General features: G+C 52.2%; 1 protein-coding gene across 1 annotated transcript; it reads left to right on the top strand.

Moving 5' to 3' along the window:
* The first annotated feature begins 213 nt into the window (after nt 1-213).
* On the top strand, nt 214-10796 carry NAGPA (N-acetylglucosamine-1-phosphodiester alpha-N-acetylglucosaminidase). Its single transcript, XM_065645019.1, has 11 exons — nt 214-347; nt 1089-1574; nt 3596-3735; nt 4276-4384; nt 4698-4826; nt 5661-5869; nt 6955-7002; nt 7352-7480; nt 8606-8737; nt 8874-8934; nt 9524-10796. The coding sequence occupies exons 1-11, from the start codon at nt 214-216 to the stop codon at nt 9753-9755; spliced, it is 1809 nt and encodes a 602-aa protein (XP_065501091.1). The 3' UTR covers nt 9756-10796.

The following is a 10796-nucleotide window of genomic DNA, read 5'->3' on the forward strand; positions in this document are numbered from 1 at the left end:
GCTTATTGCTGAAACAACAGGTTTTAAACGTCTTTCTCGCACTCTTTCTAGTCACGAACGTCTCCTCAGGCTCACAGCTCCCAGCACCGCCCGGCTCCGCCTGCCCGCCCGGGCTGAACGGGCGGCGGGAAACGGCCCCCGGGCGCTGGGGCTGCGCGGCCGCCGGCCGGCAGGGGGCGCCCTACCAGCGCGCGCCCGCCGAGCGCCGCCAAGATGGCGGCGTGCGGGGCGGCGGGGGCCGCGGGCGGGGGCCGGGGGCGGCGGCGGCCGCCGGTGCCGGCGGGGCGGGCGGTGGTGGCCGCCGCGCTGGCGGCGCTCGGCTGGCTGCAGGCGGCGCGCGGCGCCGGGTGAGTGTCTGCGCGGGTGGCCGGGGCGGTGGCGGCCCCGGAGGTCCCTTCCCGGCCGGTACGCGCCGCTCCCCGCTGGGGCTGTGGGCAGGCGCCGCCGAGCCGGTGCCCCCGGGGGCAGCTTGGTGGTGCGGGTTCTTCGCGGGACAGGGGCCCTTAAACCGCGGTAGCGGGGACTCCCGGGGGCAGAGGAGGGGCGGGGCGGGTGTGGTGAGGCCTGTGCCGCCCCCGGGCCGGGCAGCCCGTGTCCCGCCGCCTGCAGGCTGCTCTGCCCGGGCAGCCCGGCGGCAGCGGGGCTTCCTCACTGAAGAGGGAGCGATTCAAAAGTGATCCGAGGCTGGAACAGCTCTGCTCTGGGGACAGGCTGGGAGAGTTGGGGTTGTTCAGCCTCGGAGAAGCAAAGGCTCTGGGGAGACCTTGTTGCAGCCTTGTAAGAAAGACGGGGACAGATTTTTTAGCAGGACCTGTTGTAATAGGACAAGGAGTGATGTTTTAAGCTAAAAGAGGGGGGATTCAGATTAGACATGAAGAAGTTTTTTACAATGAGGGTGGTGAGAGCCTGGCCCAGGCTGCCCAGAGAGGTGGCGGATGCCCCATCCCTGGAGACATCCCAGGCCAGGCTGGACGGGGCTCTGAGCAACCTGAGCTGGTGCAGATGTCCCTGCTCGTGGCAGGGGTGGCACTGGATGAGCTTTGAAGGTCCCTTCCAACCCAAACCATTCTGTGATTCTATGATTGCAGGAGCCCCCCCAGTGACCCCCTGCTGCAGCCGTATTTCCCCTACCAGCATGGCCCCCGGCACCACCACCGGCACGTCAGGGACTGTCAGCCCGTCAAGTATGGCAATGTGACACATGAAGCTTGGCCCAGTGACAACAGGACAGGTGGCCCAGTGGCTGTCACCAGAACATTTGTTTCTTACATCCCCCCAGAGGGTGAGCACCGCAAGGTGGTCTATGGCCACTTCACTTTTGCGAGGAACCCCCTGAGGACCTTCTCTGTGCTAGAGCCGGGTGGCGCAGGGGGCTGCCGGGCTCACCGCAGAGTCACCGTGGAAGAGACTGCAAAGCTCAGGAAGTGTCTGGTGGCCCAGAATGGTGGCTACTTCAACATGGAAACAGGAGAGTGTCTTGGGAATGTTGTGAGCGATGGGAAGCTGGTGAGAAACTCTGGAGGCCTGCAAAATGCTCAGTTCGGCATCCGGAAGGATGGCACCATGGTGTTTGGGTAAGAACTTGGGGAATGTGTGGAGAGCGCTCACTCTCCTGAAGAGCAATAAGAATCACTGAGGCAGAAAGTCCCGTCCAGGCACTGACTCCTTGGCCTCTCCCAGTTACAGTGCAAGGACACTTTGAACACTTAAATTAGGGCTGTCCTACCTGTACCCCATTGAGCCATCTCTGGCCACTGGGCTTTTTTTCCTAGAATGAAGAGAAGCTGGATAAATTACTCTGTGATCTCTAGCTGCTTAGGTTCCTGTGTCCTCTCCCAACATGCAGCCCATACACTTGATAATGGTAGAAGGGCAAAAGGTCTCTGTCCCCCTACAGAGGAGAGGCAGACCAGACTACACAGCTGCTCTGGCTGCAGCACAGAAACACTGGGGTTGGAAGGGACCTCTGATGGTCTCAGAAGATTGAGAAGAGGTCTGGAAGCTGCTGTGTCTGTTGGCTGCATTCTTCACCCTTCTGTTAGCCCACTCCCACGTGCCCTCAGACCTCACTCAGCAAGGGCCCCTGCAAAGCCGAACTGACGGTACAAAGCCAGGGCTTTAGCATGCAACCTTTCCCTGGCAGCCTCGAGGACCACGGCCTTGATTTATGTGGCGGTGGGGCTGGCGGAGTTGGTGACATGTCCACTTTATTGAGGAGGCTTCTGCCAAGGGGACCAACAGCAACTGCGAGGTCACTGTTGAGTCCTTAATCTCAGCTCTGCCCTGCTTCCCTCCTGCTCTGACAGGATTTCCCATGTTAAATGGACTCAGGGCCCCGTGTGAGCTGTTGTCTGCTCAGTGTCTTTGTGGCTTCCAAAACATGACACTAGAAATAGTTTTGGTGTAAATAATTTGGACTGTCATGGCAGCGGGGAAAGTAATTTGCAGTTGACCCTTTCACAGTGTATCGTGATCAGTGGGACGATGCCCCAGGGCACATTGTTACCCCCCACCTAGCAAAGATGCTGCTTCTACCACCTAGGCTGGCGATGGATAATTGCAGGCTTTAAAAGCTGACCATTTATTAGTCTGTGCTCAAGCTGTTGTGCAATTTGATAGATTTTCAGCTGTGTTCATTTTGTCTTTGTGTTCCCTTCCCATGGGTAAGGGGATTTCTTCTTGCATGTTTTCCATTCAGGTATTTTCAATTACACTTCTCTGCAAAGTGTGGAGCTTTGTTCGGTTACGATCGTGGGTACTAAAAAACTAAAAGTTGAGCATCCAGCTCCCACAAGACATGTCTGGACCATGCAGAGCAGTCAGTTCTAAACCAAAAACCACTGTCAGAGCTTACAGTGAGAGCACAGCTGTCCAACCCCAGCCTTTGATGCTGTTCTCTCCAGCATCAGGTTCTGATGAGGCAAATGTTACTCAGCACCCTAATTCTTGAGAGAAGAATATCCCTTGGGAAGCACTGCACAGTGACACACAATGCCAATTGTGGAAATGGTAGCTGGATGGTCCTTTTACTGTCTGACTGTTCAGGGAAAGGTTTTGCTGTCTGCGAGAGCAGAGGAAACTTTCTCAGACAGAGCGGAGCAGGTACCATCCAGCAATGTCTTCTCCTCCGTGCAGCTGTAGGCAGACTGGATGCAGTTGCTGAAAACTCTCTCAAAAGCTGTTTGGTGTTGCTGTTTTGCAGAGTGGAAGCTGACAGACAGTAAGATGTTGCAGCTGCTTCTGCAAATCCCTGAGTATTTGGCAATGGCTCTGCCCTCATGCTCTGCTGGGTGCTTTCTGCCATTATTATCCTGGCTCAGGTCCACTGGCCGCATTGTTGGCAGAAGTTGTTTCATGCACAGTGGCCTGGGACCATCATTAACAGTGGTTTTGTGCAGAACAGTGGAAAACAGGGTCTGTTGTGGCTGCTAAAGTGATGTTTTGCACTGCTTGGCCTCTAGTTTTGGATGCAGCAATCCATCATTCAGCCACCTTCTCCCCTTCTCCCTGCTTCTGGAGCCTGCTGGCAGCAGAAGAGGCTTTTACATGACACTGCTGTGACTGTGGGTAACCCCTCCTGCTCTCTCTTTCCTAGTTACCTGTCTGAAGAAGATGTCTTGGATCAAGCAAACCCTTTTGTGCAGCTTGTGAGTGGGGTAGTTTGGCTCCTAAGAGATGGAGAGGTGTACATCAGTCAGAGTCAAAAGGCTGAGTGTGATGAAATTCAAACCACAGGTAAATATTGTAAAGCCTGGCTTCAACCCAGGTATAGACTGTCCTTCTGATGGGGCTACTGGAAGGAGGGGGTAGCAGTGGAAACTATCTTGTCTAGTTGCAGTTTGCTACTCACTTAAGAGGTCCAAATTTCTTCTGTGCTGTTTTACACCGAGTCTGTGGCAAGTGCAGTACGAGAAATAGGCAAGACGAGGCTGCACTCTCTGCTCAGGGTTGTTGAATGCTGAGGACTGTAAATAGTGGTGGCATGATTGGTATTAATACTTGTCCAGAGAAACTCAAAGCACAGATGCCTCTTACAGGAGTTTAAAACCAAGGGCTTCTGAATCCCTTTCCTTGTCCCTGTGCCCGACAAAAACTTAACAAGTGCGTCTCGAAATGTTATTCCTAGATGGGCTTGGATGAACAAGAGGAACCTGGGCTCTATTCTCATTGTGTTTCAGTTGAGCTCCTTGCTGGGAGCTGTTTTGCAGACAGATGTGTCTAAATGGCCAGTTCTGTCACCCAGCTGGTGTGTGAATTACTCCCTCTCCTGCACAGGAACCTTCGACAGGTTCATCAATGTGATATCAGCCAGGACTGCGGTTGGACACGACAGGCAGGGGCGGCTGGTCCTGGTTCATGTGGATGGACAGACAGAGTCCAGAGGGTAAGGCCAGGGTTGTGGTAAGGTCTTGAGGCAGGTGCAAGATTGGTCTTTACATTCTGTCTCTGGAACTGTAGGGACTCTGCAGCTGCCAGTCATATGTTTTAAGGCAGAGGCTCACATCAAGGTCAGCTGAAGACACCGCTGTTTGGTGTCTTTCCGGCAGAGCCAGGAAAGACTAATGCAGCTTCCAGGCAGTGGGTCAGCGTACCCAGGGTGGGAGATGGTCCCCTGCCACTGAGGAGAGGGATTTCAGCACAGCAGCTTCATTGGAGTCAAATAGCATGAAGGAGCAACGAACTGTTTGCTTTTGCAGGGTTAACCTCTGGGAAATGGCTGAATTTCTGAAGCAGCAAGGAATCATCAATGCTATCAACCTGGATGGTGGAGGGTCTGCAACGTTGGTCTTAAATGGGACCCTCGCAAACTACCCATCTGAGCACTGGTAGGTGCTGGCAGCACATGCCCAGGGCTGCATGAGTAACCATGTGGCTTTGTTAGTGTGCAGAGCTTGGTCTTGCCCCTCCGCTCTGCAAGGGGGTTGCTGTGCATTGCTGGGAGTTCACAATGTAAAGGCAAGTGACAAGTTAGTGACTACATATTTTTTCCACTTAGTCATCCAAGATTGAAATTTAGCTGTTTTCAGACACACAGCAAAGCTGTTGCCATGACTGAGTGACCTGACGTGGGAATCAGATAAGGGAGCAGCTCTTACGCTGGGAGATTCAGAGCTGCATGTTCACAGGAATTAGCAGAGATCTGTCGACAGCTTATTATTATGGAAGAGAAACAGGGATGTGGAGACTGTGCCCTGCCTCATGTGAGGGTACCTAAAGGATGTTTTACTTTGAATGAAGCTTTTTAGTCATTTCTGACTGTAAACACGAAGGGTTTAAAATTCAAAAAAACCTCAAAACTCTTGACAGTTGAAAGCCACACATTGCTGTAAGTGCAATGATGTCACATATCAAAGCAAATAATATTCAAGAAAAAGCGTGTTGAATGCCAAAGTTAGGGAAGGTCGGGCTGCTTAAAGGGAGACTTTGCTGGCATGTTGCTTTCTGTAATTCCGTGTTTGAAATGACCCGTATCCAATAGGAGTTAACAGTTAAAACATTGACTTAAATCTAGATTTATGTTTATATTTTCTCATTATTAATGTTCCTACTTACCAACATGAATCAGGATGAAAAATTGTGTGTTATATTAACTGGTTTCACGTAGGGCTGGGAGCAGCACAGGGCTTGCATGCCTGATGGAACCTGTCTTCTGTCCCCAGCTCCTTTGACAGCATGTGGCGTTGCCCTCGGAGCATCTCGACCGTCGTGTGTATCCATGAGCCTGCCTGTGAGCCTGCAGACTGTAGCGGGCACGGGGACTGTGTGGAAGGGCAGTGCCACTGCACGGGGGACTTCTGGAGAGGCCCAGCCTGTGACATCTTGGACTGCGATGCTTCCAACTGCAGCCTGCATGGCGTCTGCACCGACTGTGAGTCACTGCGCTGCCCAGGGAGGTGCCAGTGGGTGCCCATGGGTGGCTCGCAGCATGGGCCTGGGTTGTGTATACGTGGGGAATATCACTCACCTGCCCACAAGGCAGCATGGTGGGGCCTCAGTGTGTCGCAATGTGCAGTCCTGGCTGGTCCACAGAGTTCTTTCCCAGCCTGAACTGACACCAGCAGCAGCCACTTCCCTCACTGCAGAGAGCAGTGCTCTCTGGAGAGGCCTCCAGCCCCGGGTGCTCGCGGGTGCTGATGGTCTGGCCAGCTCAGGCCCTGACTCTGGAAGCCAGCGGTACTGTGGCCTCAGCCCTTGGCTCACCTCCTGGCTGCGTGGAGCTGCCCTCTCCATTCCCTCCAGCATCTGAGGCAGCAGTGGAGATGGTCACAACACGTTGCCTTTAGGAGGCAGCAGTAGTGCCAGGCTGGGGCTCAGATCTGGGAACTGGACCTGTACTAGGACTTGACTTCAAACGCCATGCCTCAGTTTCCCTTTCTGCCCACTGGGGTTGTGCTCCTGGCTTATTTGTAACTCTGCTGATGGGAAGGGCAGCATATTATGCTGTTTGGCAAAGCAGCTGAGTTCCACCCCCTCCTCCTTTATTGTTCCTTCTTGATTCTCCTGCTTCATTATTTTTACAAGTGTGCAATTGCTGCTCTTCCACAAACTCTCAGGACTGCCATAACATGCACCCTCCAGCTTCTGCTCTTCTGGCCCTGCTCAATCTTGTTTTCCTGTTTCTTTGCTACCTCCCTGATTGAACTCACAGCCAAGTTTGCACCAGTGAGGTGACTGGCCAGAGCTCAGTAGGTGCAGGTGTTGCTAATAGCTGACCCAGAGTTAATGTCTTGAAATCTGGTCAGCAGGAGGTTCTGCTGTGTTTGTCAGCTCTAACAGGTGCATATTTGAACACAACCTGTGTGTGAGTTTGGGATTCCTCTTCTAAGGGTTCCCAGCAGAGACAAGGAAAATTAAGGGGGCACCCCAAGAAGAAGTTTCTAGTTTTAAGTTCCTGCTATTATATTTCTAAGTCTTTATCTGTTGTTGTTAATGCCTGTTTGTGTGTTTGCACAGCTGGATGCCTGTGTGATGCTGGCTGGATTGGCAGCAACTGCAGTGAAGGTAATTCTGACTTCCACTCCAGTTCTCCCTAGCCGGCAAAAGGACAGTGTGAACCACTTCCTAACAGCTGGCTGCAGCAGTGGGTGGCTCCCCACAGGGAGCAGTGAAGGGGAAGGCTACACAGTGTGCTGCTCCTTTTCGTCAGCGTGAGTTTAATTGCAGCCTGAGCATCTTAAGAGTGGCTTGGTGTGAAGCACTTTCAGCCCTTGCTCAAGGCACAGGCTCAGCTTCTGTTCTCTGAGCAGCCCTTGCCACCCTGTGCTAGTGACTGCTCTGTGGGTGTAAGTGTGGGTGGGATTGCTGCCTTCCTAACGAGGGCCCTGACGAGATCTCTGCCTGTCTCCTGTAGCTTGTGCTGCTGGTTTCTATGGGCATGCTTGCACCCAGAAGTGCCAGTGCCAGAATGGTGGCTCGTGTGACCCCGTGCACGGAGCCTGTTCCTGCCCAGCTGGGTACTACGGCACCAGCTGTGAGCAAGGTAAGGGCTGCTCTGGATAACAGCATGGGGAGAGGCTTTTGTCACATCTGAGCCACCTCTTGCAGGCAAAGCAAGCTCAAGGTCTGCCAGGCAGGCTCAGGCCTGAGCTTCACAGCTCGAGCATAACGGGCTAGTTCCCGGCTGTTAAGGGCTTGTCTGTCCTACCCCAAACTGGCCAAAGGAGGGAGCAGAGAGGAAAGAAGAGTTTTCTTGGTCATTGGCAAATTGTAGATTCCTGTATAGTCTCTGCCCCAAAGAGCTGCATTGCTTTCCCAAGCTCCTGAGTGTAGAACATGAATATCCTTCGTTTGAGGGTGCTGCACCAGGCCCTGCCTGTAGCTCAGGCTTCAGGTGATCCAAGTCAGTGACTGTGAAATGCACCCAAGGGCCTTTCTGGCTGACAACCTTCGAACTCCAGCTGTGCTAGTGCTGACAGAGCTGGTGATGTTCTTGATTGTGTAACCACGCCAGCTTGTCTGCAGTACTCAAGGCCCCCGTGCATCTGAGTGAACAGCCTGCCCTGGTGACAAGTTAATTACAGCGTGGGCGTAAACTTCTTGTGTGCAGGGTTACGTTAGCGATGCTTTGTTCCCAACCTAGGAACACTCAGCCAGCCTAATCCCTGTTTTACAAAATCTTCTCTGTGAAGTAAACAAAGTAACAGCAGTTAACTCGCACTTTGGTGCTTTCAGGCTGGAGGAAGCAGGGTGGGCAGATCGCATGGCTTGGTCAGGCTGCAGGAAACCTGGGGCCCTGCCCCAGTGGGGCTCAGCACAGACACAGAGCCCACCACACGTGTGTGCTTAGACACAAGTACATGCTTCCCTTCAGGAACTGGCCCCTGATGCCTTCCTCCGCCTTTGCTTAGGAGCCAAACAGCAGGGCTGTGGCTCAGATATGATAGAGAAAAATGGATGGGAAGCAAGGCCAGAGAGTGCTGTGCAACACAAATCCCTCAGTGAGATGTAGGTGAGGTTTGAGCCTCTCCTGAAGCTCTGAGCTGGTGTGGCTGGGGGAAACAGGCCTGGCTGAGCTGGAGGCAGGAGTGCCACAGTGATAGACTGGATGGTTTCAAAGCACGTGGAGCTTTGCCAGTGACCGATTTCTTTGTAATCAATTCCCCAGAGTGTCCCATGGGCCGGTATGGGCCAAACTGCTACAAACAATGTGCGTGTGAACACACGTGTCCCTGTGACCGGGAGACAGGCAGCTGCAACGTCACCTATGAACTGGCAGTACAGGACCAGTTAAACAAAGGTACCTCTAAGTACATTGGTTATGTTTAAAAACAAAGCTGGAAGAGCACCTTTGATGCATAATGTTCTGTTTGCAGAGTTATCAGCGCTAGCTGGCTGTCACCTTACCTTTCTTCCTTCTATTCTTTGTTTTCCAGCTGGTCAGTGTTGGGCATCCCAAAATAAGGAAAGGAGCAAAGAAAAGTTCTCTCTGTCAGAGTAAGTGTGTAATACTCATTGTATACGTGTATACATACGTACCCGGTCTGTGCCAGCAGCTGCTCACTGTGAGATGGGGCTGTTCACACCTCCTGGCTCTGCCAGGCCGTGTGTCAGACCTGCTGCTTCTTTGCCCAAAGCATCTGTCTTCTGACTTCATTGCATCACTTACAGCTCTTGTGATGGGAAAGATGAGAATGTGGATGGCAAAGTGATGGAAACCTCATCATAAGACAAGTGCTGAGGTGACAGTTTGTGTTCCGAGCTTGGCACTCTGCTGCTTAAACCAGAGTTCCCTTTCCTCTCCCCTGCTGCACAGTACAGGTCCCAGGCCAGAGCTCAGCCTCTCTAGTGTTGGTGAAGCTCCTGTCACTCTGCAGGCACAGCTGGTCACTTGGAAACTAAAAACATCCCTTTGCTCTGGCTGCCAGGGGCTTTCACAGAGCATGTTCTCACCTGCCTGAGAGCAGAACCACAAGCTTGCAATGACGAGGAAGGGAATACAAACCTTGAGAGGTCATTTGCCTGGTGAGAACATGTAAAAGCAGGTTGAGATGTTGCTAATGTGGATTTTTCTTCTGTCTGACAGAAAAAGCTGGATCTCCCTGACCTCTGTCTTGGCTCTGCTTCTCGTGATTAGTGCCATGGGGAATGTCAGCCTTTTTCTCAAGGCCGGGTCAGAGAGGCAGCATAAAAGCGGTGACTACCTCTACCACCCCCTGAGGGAGATGAACGGGGAAGCCAGTCACACCTCCACATCTGCTGCCTGCGAGACAGAAGATGCTCCAGACCAAAGTCAGGCACTCCTGAGTCCTGGGTGAGGAGAGATGAGGTATTTCACTCAGCACTGACCATTACAGAGGCTGTTCAGACCTGGAGTGTAAAACTGTGACTAACCTAAGAGCAGCTGCAAGATACCTCAGTCCAAGAGACACCCTTGTTTCTGGCCCAGCTTCCCTGCTGCTGCTCCGCCTGGAGCAACCAGCTCTTTGTAATTAGTTGCCACAAAAGGCTGCAGGGCACAAGCCATGGGGCCAGGTTCCACACACGGAAGGGAATAAGGGAGTTCTACTGCTGCAGCAGGAAGGGAAATGGGCTGGTTCCCTCCCATACTTGAGGAATGTAAGCCCTAAGCACTTCAGAAAGCTCCCTTCTCACCTGAGCAGTGGTATTTTTAAGATGCAAGATAAATTGCCTGTAGCATAAAGCTAGACTTAAGGAAGCTGGCTTAAGGATGTTGTAGTCTATAACTGTGTGCTCTTCCCTGGTAAGCTCAGACTTTTATCATAAAACTGAAAACCAGTTGTTGTAACTTGTAGAAAGAGGTGCAGCACACAATGAAACTCCAGCAGGAGGTTCCAAGACTGACACATGGGGTTGGGCCTTTCTTGCACCCGACTTTCTCCACCTGGCCTGTGGTGACTGCAGGGCCAGAGTGTTTTCTTACTGAATCCTTAGTCCTAGGAGCAGCCTAACAGGTGCTTGATGAGCACTGCATTTCTGGTAGGTTCTTGCAGTACAGCAGTAAGGACTTGAAGCAACCCAACATCCTGAACATCTCAGCTGGAAATTGGACATTTTAGTAGAATACATCCTTGCACAATGCATTAAGAAAAAAAACCACCACCACAAACACAAAAAAACCCAATGTATTTGAGTTTGCTTCCATGTGAGGGAAAACGGTCCTTTCATGTGCTACTTTAATGCTGCAAAGGGAGGGTTTAAAGCCTGTCTGAGCCTGAATATTAACATTATTATGCACTCTGTTTTTATCTCTCCAAGTAAAGGGTATGTAACTTTTGTGCTGCTGCTGGCATCAAATCAACCTGTAAACAGAAGATTCTATTTTTCTATTATTTACA

This window comes from Caloenas nicobarica, chromosome 14 (genome assembly GCF_036013445.1).
Source record: "Caloenas nicobarica isolate bCalNic1 chromosome 14, bCalNic1.hap1, whole genome shotgun sequence".
In the NCBI taxonomy this organism is placed as follows: domain Eukaryota; kingdom Metazoa; phylum Chordata; class Aves; order Columbiformes; family Columbidae; genus Caloenas; species Caloenas nicobarica.

Excerpts from the sequence above, each read along its gene's own strand:
- NAGPA (XM_065645019.1), top strand. The coding sequence starts at position 214 with ATGGCGGCGTGCGGGGCGGCGGGGGCCGCGGGCGGGGGCCGGGGGCGG. Across the intron at positions 4,385-4,697 it reads GGACAGACAGAGTCCAGAGG|GGTTAACCTCTGGGAAATGG; the intron begins GTAAGGCCAGGG and ends TTGCTTTTGCAG. Across the intron at positions 5,870-6,954 it reads GCATGGCGTCTGCACCGACT|CTGGATGCCTGTGTGATGCT; the intron begins GTGAGTCACTGC and ends GTGTTTGCACAG.